General features: G+C 43.8%; 1 protein-coding gene across 1 annotated transcript; it reads left to right on the top strand.

Annotated features, from left to right (window-relative positions):
* The first annotated feature begins 9,212 nt into the window (after positions 1-9,212).
* LOC123037082 lies at positions 9,213-14,486 on the top strand. The gene has a single exon (XM_044456557.1). It carries the CDS (start codon positions 9,213-9,215, stop codon positions 14,484-14,486), a length of 5,274 nt encoding a protein of 1,757 aa, XP_044312492.1.
* The last annotated feature ends 847 nt before the right edge of the window (positions 14,487-15,333 follow it).

The raw sequence follows: 15,333 nt of genomic DNA, 5'->3' as shown, positions 1-15,333 counted from the left end.
AACTCCTCTTTTAAAAATGTGCACGTTTAGATCTGCACCTATTATTAGGTCTACTCTACTTGGCTTATAAAATTCGGGATCAGCAAGTCGGTATTTGTCCCACTTTGTCGTATCAATATTAACTGCTTGTACTGGTAGTGCCTTCATTAATTTTGGAAGGATAATCGCATCTACTGTCAAATTATTTTTATTTTCTTGGATTGTTTTCATTTGTAAGCTAACTTTGTGCCTTTAAATGCATGTTTTAACTGAGGAAACTCCACTAATCTCCGTATAATTTTTAATTTTCGGTTATTGGAGAATTTGTGAAGCTTCCTCTGAAATTATCGTACTTTGAGACCCACTGTCAATCAAAGCCCTTAATTTTTCATAGCCTCCATTTCTTGATTTGACCTCAATTATGGCTGTGGCTAATAATACGTGCTCCGTTGTTCTACATGTGTTCACTTTTTCTGGAACTTTGTTTGTTGCAAGTCAAGCAAAGCTGCTCGCTGGTGCATCTCTTAAAATTCTTATGTTTCAGACATTTTATACAAATTTGAATTTTTCTTGCCCAGTCATTTCTCTCTGCTGGATTCATTCTTTTAAATTTGTAGCACTGGACTAAATAATGTTCCCGTAATTTACAACACGCACAATTTTCGCTATTACTATTATGCGTTGTATTAATGACTTTCTTTACAGGTTTCTCTCCCTGTGACAATGATGATATGGAATTGAGCCTTTGCTCTAAAAATTCCATAACATCCGAAAGCGCTTGAATGTCTTTTGTCTTTTTGACATGACTTTCATATAAATTCAACGAGTCTTTATAAAACGGAGGAAAATAGATACCAAGAACGCGAGAAATTCAAGAGAATCGGAGGATGGGCGCTGTGGAACTCAGGAGTGGGCGCCGAGAGAACTATCTGCATGATCAATAGGACTCGAAGGCTAAAAGGATTTACAAGGATAAAAGCTGGAGAGAAGAAGAAAAATTCTATGGGTCAAGCATATTGGGGAGGAAAATAAATTAAACGAGAAGAAGCGACGTCGAGGGAAGTTTCCATGTCATCTGAGGACTGTTACAGATTATCGAGAGAACTCAAAGGCTATAAGGCTACATTAGGAAAAAGCAGCTTTGCCTGAACTGTTTTGTACGAGGGCACCTGTAACGGAATTTCACTAGCGCCCATAGCTGCTTCACGTGCCACAGCCGTCATCACACCCTCCTGCACCGCGGTAATCCATTCGCGGCCGCTCCAAGTCCGTCTGCGCCATCCAGGTCTCGACCCGCGCCTACTACAAGGAGGATCACTCTGATGTGCAAGTCTGCTTCGCTCCCGGCTCAAGAGTCGTCTTACTGGGCACAGCCCTCATTAACATTTGGCATTTAGGGTGCAATTTCCAGGCGCGAGCCCTGATCGACTCTGGTTCCGAGGCAACCTTTTTAACGGAGAGATTTTTCAACCTCGTCAAACTTCAAGACTATCCAGGCCCAAGTCTCTGGTCTTAACCAAACCGTTGCCGCTCAGTCCACGAAACTCTGTCATTTTTCTATTCGATCCCCTTCCAGACCCGGCCTGCATTTAGAAACTTCAGCTTACGTTCTTCCGCAGCTGGCTGGGAATCTGCCTTCGTATCCAGTCTCTCGAGATCTTCTTAAGGGAATTCCTGACATCCCCCTTGCGGATCCCAAGTTCTTCGAGAGCTCCCAAATCGATGTCTTGATAGGAGCCGACACTCTCCCGTCCATCCTCCTCGGCAACGCCAGGGCTAACATTTGCGGTTCACTTCTCGGCCAGGAAACCATTTTTGGATGGGTGTTGACAGGCCCCATATCTCCAGCGGCCCCCCGCAATTTGTCCGCCTTCTCCACTCGAGTTACCTGCGGGCTCATCTCCTTACCGAATTCTGGGAGGTGGAGAAAGTGCCCACACAGATAGTCCCCGAGTCTGATTCCGTCTGTGAACACAATTTTGTCCAGACTACAAGAAGGGACAATCGTGGCAAATACGTTGTGATGCTCCCCTTGCGCGATCCCGAGCATAGTGGTTCCGAGCTCGCATCTTCACGATCCTTTGCTCTGGCTCAATTTCTGCGTAACGAGCAGCGCCTAAAAAGAGATCCTCCCCTGAAGGCCCGGTATGACTCTGTGATCCAAGAATACCTCGACTTAGGTCACATGGCCGAGGTCCTTTTGACGAGCAGTTCCGTCACTCACTACCTTCCACATCACGCCGTTCTTAAGCCCGAGAGTACAACCACTAAAGTGCGGGTGGTTTTCAACACCAGTCTGAATGACATACTTTACGCGGGCCCGGTCTTACAATCCGACCTCACGATTCAAATCCTGAAGTGGCGATACTTCAGGTTCGTTTTCAACGCCGACATCGAGATGATGTATCGGCAAATTTGGGTAGACCCCCAGCATACTCCCTTGCAGCGCATTCTACGAGTTGAAGACAGTCACCTTCGGGGTCAATTGTCCCCCGTTCCTAGCGATCCGTGTCCTGCAACAGCTCGCCGACGACGAAGAGTCGAGGTATCAGCAGGCGAGTCGGATTATCCGACAGTACATGTACGTCGACAACGTACTCGCGGGGGCAGACTCCAAAACCGAAGCGCAAGCGGCTATCCGCGAGCTCCAGGGGGTCCTGGATTCAGCAGGGTTCCCCCTTAGAAAATGGACATCCAATAGCAAGGCGATTTTGGCCAACATCCAGAGTGACCATCTCCTTCGCGCGGACTTCCTTGAAATCGACGCAGAGAGCACGGCTAAAACTCTCGGAGTGCGGTGGAAGGCGACGTCTGACGAGTTTTTCTTCATTCCGCCCGAATTGACCTTGGGTTAAACGTTCACAAAGAGTCAAGTCCTATCCCAAATCGCCAAACTATTTGATCCAGCGGGTTGGCTCGCCCCCTTCATATCTAGGATGGGCGATGCCCTCCCTCGAGATTTTTGCCAAAGATGGGTTGACTTACTGGAAAATTACTCCGCTCTTGATCAGATCCACATTCCCCGATGGGTCGCTTTACGACCACATTTGAAAATTGAGCATCATGGGTTCTGCGACGCCTCGCAGAAAACGTACGGCGCAGCTATCTACGTCCGAGTTGAGGCTGGGTCCGCGGTAATGGTTAACTTGCTCACGGCAAAGACGCGGGTGGCCCCAGTAAAAACGGTGTCGCTCCCGCGGCTCGAGTTGTGCGGAGTCTTGTTATTGTCCGAAATGGCCAACGCCGTTCTTCCGAAGATGCCCGGGCAGGCGTCCGCCCTGCACTGTTGGACAGAATCTACGATTGTTCTCGCCTGGTTGCATAAGCCAGCGTGCCACTGGACAACGTTCGTGGCAAATCGTGTAACCAAGATCACCCAGCTCACCGAGGTGGAGAAATGGGCACACGTCCGCTCCGAGCATAACCCGGCAGATCTCGCTAGCCGGGGGGTGGCGCCGGACATGCTGGTCTTATATTGTCATTAATAGTTTTGGGAATTTTGATAATATACCTTGTGAAAAAATGTTTTGTTAGGCAAAGATTTGAAGCCATAACGTTCGCAGGCCCTTTGCAAGGAATTTAAAGTTAAATAGTTAAGTAAAAAAAAAAAATGTATTGAAAAATAATACATTTACAGTAGACTAAACCGTTGTTTGCACAGTTGTCAAAAATAAAATATATTGTTAAACTAAATGTAAAGTTTGCCGGGCCTTTGGCAGAATGTTCATCAGAATACGAAGTATTATAAATTTTAAAAGAATAAATCAAGCCAATGTTAGAGTTAAGCTTTAAGAGAATTACATGTCTAAGCTGAAATATATATACACAAAAAGAGCAAGATTTGAGTTTAAAAAATTAAATTGAATAAATAATTACAGTCCACTAAATCGTTAAATCATTACTATTCATATATTAAAACAAGAAAGGCAAGCAAACTTCGGGCGGAGCCGAAGTTGATATACCCTTGCAGAATACTCTGTAAATTATATTCTCCAAAATTATTCATATGATGCATTCTTAATACTCATAAAAAATCCCAACATCCTAACTTTAAAAACACCAAAGTTATGGCATTTCTAATCGTTCAGTTATATGGCAGCTATAAGATATAGTCGGCCGATCCTTATGAACTTTGGTAGGTCGGATTGATTGGCCAAAAATAAAACCCATAGAAAATCCCAACTTCCTAACTTAACAAACACCAAAGTTATGGCATTTCAGATCAATCAGTTATATGGCGGCTATAGGATATAGTCGGCCGATCCTTATGAAATTTGGTAGGTCGGATTGATTGACCAAATATAAAACCGATAGAAAATCCCAACTTCCTAACTTTACAAACACCAAAGTTATGGCATTTCCGATCAATCAGTTATATGGCAGCTATAAGATATAGTCGGCCGATCCTTATGAAATTTGGTAGGTCGGATTGATTGGCCAAATATAAAGCCCATAGAAAATTCCAACTTCCTAACTTTACAAACACCAAAGTTATGGCATTTCCGATCAATCAGTTATATGGCAGCTATAGGATATAGTCGGCGATCCCGGCCGTTCCGACTTATATACTGCGTGCAAAGGAAAGAAGGGTGTGTGCAAAGTTTCAACTCGATAGCTTTAAAACTGAGAGACTAGTTTGCGTAGAAACAGACAGACGGACAGACGGACAGACGGACAGACAGACGGACAGACGGACAGACGGACAGACGGACATGGCTATATCAACTCAGGAGGTGATCCTGATCAAGAATATATATACTTTATAGGGTCGGAGATGTCTCCTTCACTGCGTTGCACACTTTTGACCAAAATTATAATACCCTCTGCAAGGGTATAACAAGAGAGAACGCTATAGTCGGGTGCCCCGACTATCAGATACCCGTTACTCAGGTAAAGGGAGTGCGAGGGAGATGGAGATAGAAACTTTGATCACGCATAACTTTTTAACGAATGGTCCGATTTGAAAAATTTCTTCTACATTTCGATAGGTATTGATAAACACAATAAAACTGCATTTTTACTTTTCCGAAATATTTAAATTTTTAAAATCGTATATAAGCGATTGTGGGCGTTAAAGGGGGCGTGGCACCATTTTGAAACAAACTTGCGCTGCGTAGGAACTTCTAAAATCTACATGCAAAATGCCAATCTTCTAGCTTTTTCAGTTTCCGAGATCTCAGCGTTCATACGGACAGACAGACAGACAGACAGACAGACAGACAGACGGACAGACAGACGGACAGACGGACAGACGGACATGGCTATATCGACTCGGCTAGTGACCCTGATCAAGAATATATATACTTTATAGGGTCGGAAACGCTTCCTTCTAGCTGTTACATACTTTTGCACGAATACAATATACGCTTTTACTCTACGAGTAACGGGTATAATTATATCATTCTTACCGGCCTTTGGCAGTATGTTCAAACATGAACACGCAGATATACAAAAGTATATATTTAGGTAGCGGAATTGTAGCCGCACCAAATGTACCACGTGTGTGCATACCTAAAACAACTAGGTAAAAAGGTTGTAAAATGACCTCCTGCAAGTGGTCACCACATGGTCAGTGATAAGTGCGATCGGAGTAATTGCTATCTCCTCTATCACCCTTAGCATATTTCCCGGAATCGGGGATATACCGATTCATAGGTCAAAAGATAAGAATAGTTGTAAGTCTCATGTTAGCTATTTAAGTCGAAGATATTCTTAAATAAAACCAGTTTTGAAATATCAACTCAACAAGGAAGACGTGTTTTATTGGACGCCCTTTCACGAATTGATGTGCTGGGATTATGTTGTGGTGTCTTAGAAACGGTACAATACGGGTCAACAGGCACTTTTCAAATAGCTTTGATAGGCATGATATTAGACTTATAGGTCTATAAGATGAACCGGCTGTGTGGTCTTTTCCAGGCTTAGGTATCATTATAATGATCGACTTCTTCTACTTCTCAAGAAAGTAACCGACTCTCATCATTGCATTGAAGAGCTGGCCAATTCCCGTCCCAATTTCTTTGGTCCTTCCCTGCGAACTCAGCTATCATTGTCTTCACAGTTCTGTTCGCTCATTCTGTTGGGTTTTCTTGCGGTGTTTAGGGCGCCGTGGTGCTTTATTCCCATTTCGCTGAGAAACTTTTTAAGGGTCCAACTGGTAAACTTCACTCCGTTGTCAGTTATCACTACCTTCCGCTGTTGCTGTCCGTAGTGGCACAATTTCTGTCCATTTCGAAAACCGGTCAGCTAATACCATTAGCATTTGGTTTCCGTGTTGATATCTGAGTTAGCATTTTGCCGACCGCCAGCAGTTGATTGGGCTTGTACTTCGGTTTCTGTGCATTCCAACCGTGCTATGATTCTTCCAATTTCGACATGCCCATCGGATGGGGAGTCATCATTTTCTTGTAGCACTGTTTTTCTTAGTCCTTGTGGAACGCACAGTTTGCATATCACGACATCTTCACTCTGTGATTCGCCTTCCATTACGTAGTCTTGGTATTTTTTGTAGTTGCGCTCGTATATTCTCGCACATCGACCTGACCCAATTGCAGCCATCGGAAGGTCCCGCCCCTAATGATCTCTGGCAAAGGTTGTCTTGATAGAGCATGCTATTTCGAAGTCCCACAGCTGTAACTCCAGGGCCCATCCTTTCCGACGGGCTTTTGATGATGTTTAACAACTTTAATGCCATGTGGTCCGTTATCACTTTAAAATGGTAGCCTTATAAGTATTGTTTCAGCTTTCTGATCGCCCACACGATTGCCAAGCATTCTTTTTCTGTTGTGGAGTAATTTTTATCCGCGCCGTTTATGGTCATGCTTGAATATGATATAACCTTTTCGGCGTCCTCTGTTTCCTGATTAAGGATTGAACCTAATCGCTGGCGTAAGTCTGCAAGTACTGGGTCGGCCACCAAGCTTGCCTTCAATTCTTCAAAAGCATGCTGCTGAAGTTTTGTTGGGCATGTATATCCACTTTTGTTTATGTTGGTTTGGGTTGACCGTTTTTATAATAAATGTAGCTATTGGATTACTCGAGGGCATACGTTGGTTATATTTTAATTTATAATCTATAACACAACGATTTATCCACTTAACTTTTATCACACTTGCAATTATGCAAAAGAACTGGAAGCGATAATTTGGCCTAAAAAATATTTTAGACGATATCTATTTTGAAGAAATACTTAGTACATACATCTTGTGCGGCTGAATTGAATGAATTTTATTATAAAATAAAAAATCTTCCCGAAAAAGAAGAAGAAAGAAATACTACGTTGCAGATTCCCGTTCTCGAAGCAAGAAAACATGCTTTGAAAAGTAGCTAATAGCGCAAATGCAACTGTACACAGTGCTGTAAAAGACAACCAGCATTATATTAGCAACACTGACCTTAAACTATTTTTCAAGAAAGAAAGAGCTAGGGAAAGGAAATAAATTAAATTAAAAATTAAAATTACTTACGAAGAAATGACAGAAGAGTTTGCCAATATTATTTAAAAAAAAAAACTCTGTACGAAAAAGAACGCAATTTATTTCCATAACGACGAAGTTTTTCTAATATTTCAACATTAAGAATTTCTCCTCCCAGGAATTGAAAAAACTATCAATTGGTTTTCAGAAGAGCACAAATTTCCTGATAGTCAGAAATTCATTAAAAGTATCATTAACGAATGTAAACAAAAGAAAACCAAAATACCAAAATGTCCTCTGAAACTAATTTTTAAATTATTTCTATAACCAACCAACAATTCCTGTTTTGTTTCGCTATCTACTCGAAATTCGCTAAGTTAATCGAATTGAAAAGTCGAGATGGCGAGAAGCAAAAAAATATTTATTAAATCAAAGCAGATAAAGACTCAGTTTTCATGTGTGAAGCATTACAAAATTGGTTGAAATCAGAAGGTGTAAGTTTATCTCTTACAACTAGCAAGAATGTTTTACCAGAAGTAGAAATATTCCTCACGTCAGTAAATGAATAGCATAGAGTTATTAGTAATGAAGAAAACGTAAAAGATCGTTCTACAAAATTTGAAACAATTTTATACGTGTACGATCACAAAACGAAACACAACACAATTAACACCGGGAGATATTTTCTTATACGCAGGAAACGTATCTCGTTGATAAATTAAAAAAAAAAATAATTGGTTTGAAAATCACTAGGTATCATACGAGATGTCTTCTCAATATAATTGGATCAGATTCGGAACTTACATCAGACGAATAAGAAGACAAAAGTACTAGATAAGCTTTGGGGAAAACAGCAGCCGCCACCTAAATTTTAAAATAAATAGATAAAGCTCAAACAAAGCTTTCGTATTACATACTAATTGCTTATGTTCTCGCCTTCGTTGGTCGCAAGCCGACTCTCTCTCTCTCTCTGCCGCTCGACTTCAGCGCTTATCGGCAGCATCGTCAGATAGAGAGCTTTATCTGCGCTAATTATCTAAAGCGGGATCACTCTCTCATGTACGTTCATTGCGCGCGCTCAATATATTGGCATATATTTTCTGTATCCTCCAATATTATCCGCAACAATAAAAATTCTTATTATAACGTTTAACTAATTATATCGGCGTTATTATTTCGAGTTTAAAGGATAGTCGTTGAAAAATCTCAATGACTGAACATTGGTGACCCCGACGTGATATTTTGAAACAATTATTAATTCGCGAAAGTAAAATAAAGTTTCTAAAATATACACATATATACACTACAGTGCATATCATTGTTTAAAATAAATAAACATACATATAAAGTTTCATAACCAAAAATAGTTATAAAGTGCATGCCGGTCGTCAATTGCCATCCGGTCCGTTATTTAGTGCACCTGCTACCTACGTATACATACAATACATACATTCCGTTTTCGAGTGCATTCGCCGGCGCACAAACCGTTATACAAACATACAGCCGCTAATTCGGGTACGGTTCTTGTGTGCACAGTGGGACAGATTGCGTTCGCCGTGGTCAAATACGAAATATTATTATATAATATTATTAAACAATTTGTAATATTAAATTTGGCTTCAGCTTAGCGGCCGTGCACAGTGGGACAGGTTGTATTCGTCGCGAGCAAATTAAAACTATTATTAAATAATAAAATAAATAATAAATAATACAAAAAAATAATAAAATAATACGAAAATACAAATAAATAAAAATAATAATACTAATTTCGCTGCAGTTTAGCTTTGTTAAATTGGTCGTAATTTGAGACTAGTGGCGATGGATGCCAGCGCGGCAGACGCAGGTTCACCCACTCTACCTCGGAGTGCTATTTTGAAATGCAAGGCCAATGCTCTCCTCCAGGATTTGAAGAGGATACAAGGAGCCCTTCACCCAATTTCAAGCGTGGAGGACGCCATGCTCCACGTGCGTCATGGCCAGTTAGTCTCAGTGTACGATGACTTCAAGGCCATCCACGGGAATCTTGAAGAATTAGACATTTCGGAGATCGGCAGCGACTTGCGATGGACCGTGTCGGAGCTCGTCGCGACGATGCACGCTGAAATAGAGCACGAAACCTTGCGACGCTCTGCTCAAATGGCTGCCCACTCAACTCTCACCAACGGGATCTCCTCTATGCCAGACCCAGGGCTCAGTCGCAGCTTTCAAGCTCTGCCGCCTATTCCGCTCCCTACCTTCAGTGGAGGATACTCCGAGTGGTCTGAGTTCCAATCTATCTTCTCAACTATGGTAGGCGGAAATCCACATATAAGCAAGGTGGAAAAGCTGCAGAGGCTACGATCCTGTCTTCGCGACTCAGCGTTAGAAGCAGTTCGGTCCTTGGTAACTTCCGAGGAAAATTATGACGTTGCATTGGGTCTTTTGGAAAAGCGATTTAGTAACCGTCGTTTAATATTTCAGGCTCATGTGAACGAGATTCTAGGCCTCTGTGTCGTGGAAGGTGGCTCAGTGGCAGGTCTACGAGGATTCTCAGATAAGTTCAATGCCCATATGCGGGCCTTGAAGAATTTGGGAACGACGCAACAAATTGCCGGCTGCATCATCGTCCAGGTGCTTCTTCAAAGATTGGACCCAGCTACCCAGGCGAAGTGGGAGGAAGGCCAGACTGCCATCAATTCAGACCTTATTCCTACGTGGGACTCGATGTCGGAATTCCTGGAGCAGCGATGCAGGACTCTCGAGGCTGTGGATGTGGCCATGGCCGCATACGCGCCAGGCACTCAGGTGGGAAGACGTAGAGTTGCTAATAACAGTAGATCCGCCTTCATTATTACTAATGCGCCTCCCGCTACCTGTATATTATGCGGTGGGAGGTCCCATGAGGTGCCTGCGTGTCCAAGGTTTCTGCTGTTGTCCCCTGAGAGCCGCCTAGGCGAGGCTAGGCGACTTGGTCTTTGTCGAAAATGTCTCAGAACCGGCCATCACCTGCGAGACTGCGTCGCTAATAATTGCCACAGCTGTGGGAGACGGCATCACAGTTTGCTGCATTTTCTGGACTCGCAGTCTTCTAGCGGCCATCTGCCAGTTGCTTTACCCATTTCCTCCTCATCCGAGGGTTCTGAACCTCTAGCCTCATCGCCATCCACAGTCAATGCCTTAATTGCCCAAGGTCGTAGCGGCGATATAGCTTTGCTTGCAACAGCGAACATACTTGTTAGGAGCCGCGCTGGTATTTTTGTTCCTTGCCGAGCGCTTCTGGATTCTGGATCTCAAGTACACATGATTACGTCCCGATTGGCTAATCAGCTGCAGTTGCGTAAATGCAAATCATTCATGTCGGTGTCTGGAATTGGCGATACCGGCTATGCGACGGACGGATTCTCTGTTGATGTGCTCCTACGTTCTCACTGTTCAGAATACTCGTCTCTTATTAGTGCAGTCGTCGCTGGCAACATTACGGATCTCCAGCCTAGTTTCTGCTTAGATGTCTCCAATTGGAATATACCATGCAATCTTAATCTCGCTGATCCAGAATTCTTTCGACCACAGCGTATCGATTTGCTCATCGGAGCCAGCCTCTTTTATGAATTGCTGTGTGTTGGACAAGTTCAGCTCTCAGCTGGCCTACCGTTGCTGCAGAAAACCCGACTTGGATGGGTTGTGTGTGGAGGCGGTTCACCTGTCGAGAGAAGGTCACTCGTAGCCACAGCCTGCAAGGATGTCACGAAGAGCCCAAGCCTGCCGGATGAACGTTTAGATTGTCTGCTCCGCCAGTTCTGGGAAATAGAGGACTGCTCCGAACCAATAGTGAAGTGGACAAAGGAAGAGCTGGATTGCGAAGCGCATTTTGTGCAACACTCTACTCGGCTCAAGTCAGGCGCTTATGCTGTGAGGCTGCCGTTGAAATGCAGTTCTGATTTGCTGGGAGAATCGTATCCCCAAGCCGTGCGTCGATTTCTCTCTCTAGAAAGGAAGCTCAGTCGTCACCCTCAATTGAAGAATCAGTATGCTGCGTTTATAAAAGAGTATTTGGAGTTGGGCCATATGTCTGCAGTTCCTGCTAATGCGAGCCTCACTCCTCAGTACTTCCTACCTCACCACTGTGTTTTGAAAGAGGACAGTTCAACAACCAAGCTCAGGGTTGTTTTTGATGGATCTGCTGCTACCACTTCTGGGTATTCGTTGAATGACGTGTTGATGTCCGGCCCAGTTATACAGCCAAAGTTGCTTCACATCCTGTTAAGGTTCCGTTACCATCGGGTGGCCATTACAGGAGATATCTGCAAAATGTACCGATGTGTCAGAGTTTTCCCTGAGGACAGCCATTTGCAGTGTATCCTTTGGCGGGATTCCACCCAGGACGAGTTGCAGGTTTTTAAACTTGACACTGTAACTTATGGAACAAAACCAGCGTCATTTTTGTCAGTGCGAGCAATGCATCAATTGGCCGAGGATGAGCAGTCGATGTTTCCAAAGGGGGCCGAGATTCTGCGACGCGACTTTTACGTGGACGATTTAATTTCTGGAGATGCTTCTGTGGCTGAAGCTGTCAACATTATGCAGCAAACATCAGGGATCCTTGCCAAAGGTCAATTTCGCTTGAGAAAGTGGTGCTCCAACGTAGCTGCGGTGTTGTCTGATGTGCCGGAAGAGGATCGGGAGTCGTTTCTGAGATTTGATGACGGCAGCAACTTTACGAAAACTCTGGGCCTCGCTTGGGATCCTGCTACTGATCGCTTGCTATTTTCATTTGAGGGCCTTCAGTCAACCTTAAATCCAACTAGGCGCATCGTCCTTTCCTCAATCGCCCGGTTGTATGATCCTTTAGGACTTGTCGGGCCAGTCATCACAAGGTCAAAGATCTTTCTTCAGAAGCTGTGCCGTGAGAAGTTGTCTTGGGATGAGAGTCTTCCTCAGGCTCTTCACTCTGATTGGGAAAAAATTTGCTGCAGTTTCGCTATGGCTCAGAGGGCCGATTTTCCCAGATGGTCACTATCATCACCGACCGATTTGGAGATTCATGGATTTTGTGACGCTAGCATCGAGGCTTATGGTGCCTGTATTTATGTCGTCTCAAGGGGTACAGGAGCGGGAAGTCACCTGCTTTGCTCGAAGTCTCGAGTGGCGCCGCTAAAGACTGTTACGGTGCCGAAACTGGAACTATCAGGAGCAGAATTGCTGGCGCGGCTTATGTCAGAAGTAGCTAATCTGAAGATGTACGCTGGGAAGCATTATTGTTGGTGCGATTCTGCAGTGGCGCTGTCCTGGATTCGAGAGGAGCCTGCCCGGTTTAATGTTTTCGTTGCCAATCGAGTTGCGACGATCCAGGAGTTAACCAGAACGATGGAGTGGCGCTATGTTCCCACGTCCTTGAATCCGGCGGACATCCTGTCCCGTGGTGCTCTTCCTAATGAGTTGATCGTTGATGAGCTGTGGGCACATGGTCCTCCGTTTCTTCTTGGTCCTCAAGATGAGTGTCCAGTTGCGTTCCCAGCTGAGAGGCCGACCCTGGAACTGCGCGCAAAGGTTTTGCTCATTCAGTCGCCGTATGTGGACATAATAGCTGCCTCCAAGTACGCTAATTCCTTCTCATCTCTGCAGCGGGTATTTGCTTATGTGCACAAGTTTTGTCATCGAATACGCCACAAGGGAATCACCGCAGGAGATATCAAGTCTGGAACTCAACTTTTATTGCGGTTGGTACAGCGGGTGCATTTTTGGGATGATATAAGGTCGCTTCAGAATGGCAAAGAGATATCGTCGTCCAGCGTACTTGCCACATCTTCACCCTTCTTGGATAAGTTCGGTCTACTGCGTGTAGATGGTCGCCTGAAGAATTCGCCGTTGGATTTTGATAGTCGTCATCCAATTATACTCCCTAGAAGCCACCCAGTCACTCTTGCTATAATTGTTGATTTCCATGAGCGAAATTTACACACGGGACCTCGTGCTCTTTTGGCTATGATTCGATCCCAATATTGGCCAATTGGGGGGAGGAAAACGGTGACGAAGGCGTTGCACAAATGCATCCGATGCTTCCGGTCCAAGCCTCGCCTGCTGGAGCACATTATGGCTGATCTCCCGGAACAAAGAGTCAACGGTTGCCAAGTCTTTGGAGTCACTGGCGTGGATTTTTGTGGGCCATTCCATTACAAGCCAGAAGTTCGTAATAAGGCTCCGGTAAAATGCTACGTGAGCGTCTTCATTTGTTTTGCTACAAAGGCCGTCCACTTGGAGCTCGTAAAGGATCTATCCACTACTGCGTTCTTGCAGGCACTAAAACGGTTTATATGCACCCGCCGAAAGCCACAACACATTTGGTCGGACAACGCTACAAATTTTGTTGGAGCCAGAAACGAGCTAAGTGAGCTGCGGCGGCTCTTTATCAGCGACGAGCATCAGCGGACACTTCTGGAGTTTTGTGCGATTGAGTCCATCGAATGGCATTTTATTCCTCCTCGATCTCCGCATTTCGGCGGACTCTGGGAAGCGGCAGTCAAAACTGCCAAGCATCATTTTTACCGGGCTGTGGGGTCCTTAATTCTTGGATTTGAGGAGCTGCGAACTCTGCTTTGCCACATTGGTGCTGTCATAAATTCACGACCATTATTGCCTCTTTCAGAAGATCCTGCAGACCTCGATGTTCTAACGCCAGCACATTTTTTAACTGGAGGTCCGCCATCTAGTTTAATCGAACCTGATGTTACAAAGCTAAACTTCAATCGTCTGGACAGTTGGCAACGTGTGTCCTTTCTGCAGCAGTCTTTCTGGTCCCGATGGAAAGAGGAATACTTAAGCCTCCTTCAGCAACGCTCCAAATGGCGTACCTCCGGCCCTGCTTTGGCAGTCAACGATGTGGTGCTGGTCAAGGACGAGAACCTACCCCCGATGAAGTGGCCGCTCGCGAGAATCATGGAACTGGTATCTGGTAGGGACGGAGTGGCTCGAGTGGCGGTGATCAGAACTTCATCTGGAACCACCAAGCGCGCAGTATCTAAGCTGTGCCTTTTGCCCCTTAAGGACGAAGTTGGAAGCCAGGCCCAACTGGGGGGAGAATGTCGGGACAAGCAGCAGCCGCCACCTAATTTATAGATAAAGCTCAAACAAAGCTTTCGTATTACATACTAATTGCTTATGTTCTCGCCTTCGTTGGTCGCAAGCCGACTCTCTCTCTCTCTCGCCGCTCGACTTCAGCGCTTATCGGCAGCATCGTCAGATGAGGCCTTTATCTGCGCTAATTATCTAAAGCGGGATCACTCTCTCATGTACATTCATTGCGCGCGCTCAATATATTGGCATATATTTTCTGTATCCTCCAATATTATCCGCAACAATAAAAATTCTTATTATAACGTTTAACTAATTATATCGGCGTTATTATTTCGATTTTTTTTTTTTTTTTTAAATATTTTTATTTTTTTATATTTTTTTTTATTATAATTAATAATTTAATAATTTTTTTTTTTTTTTTTTTTTTTTTTTTTTTTTTTTAATTTTTAACCGTCCAGGGGGGGGGGGGGGTTTGGTGGGTGGGGTTTTGGGGGGGGAAGAAGGGGAAGAAAAAAAAAAAAAAAAAAAAAATTTAAAAAAAAAATAAAATTTTTTTTTTTAAATTTTTTTTTTTTTTTTTTTTTTTTTGGGGTTTTTTTTTTTTTTATTTTTAATATAAAAGGATTTTGGTTTTTTCCGGATTTTTTTTTTTTGAGTAGAGTAAAATATTATAAAAAAAAATAAAATAATATAAAGTTTTTTAAAGACCTCTTTCACCTCTCTTTGAAATGCCGGTATTTATTTGGTGGTGTCGGAAACGTAGCAAAGTTATTGCCCGCACTTGCACCAGAAGGCCGACCGATCTACAAAAATTGGTTATTAAATATTGCCTCATCAACTTCACACCGTCCCGCGCTATCAAATCGCTGCATAGCAATTTTCATCCACT

This window comes from Drosophila rhopaloa, unplaced genomic scaffold (genome assembly GCF_018152115.1).
Source record: "Drosophila rhopaloa isolate 14029-0021.01 unplaced genomic scaffold, ASM1815211v1 contig_116, whole genome shotgun sequence".
NCBI lineage: Eukaryota > Metazoa > Arthropoda > Insecta > Diptera > Drosophilidae > Drosophila > Drosophila rhopaloa.
The sequence above is the reverse complement of the archived record's forward strand: the minus strand, read 5'-3'. Positions and strand labels throughout refer to the sequence as shown.

Coding starts and splice junctions, on each gene's coding strand:
- LOC123037082 (XM_044456557.1), top strand. CDS start 9,213: ATGGATGCCAGCGCGGCAGACGCAGGTTCACCCACTCTACCTCGGAGT.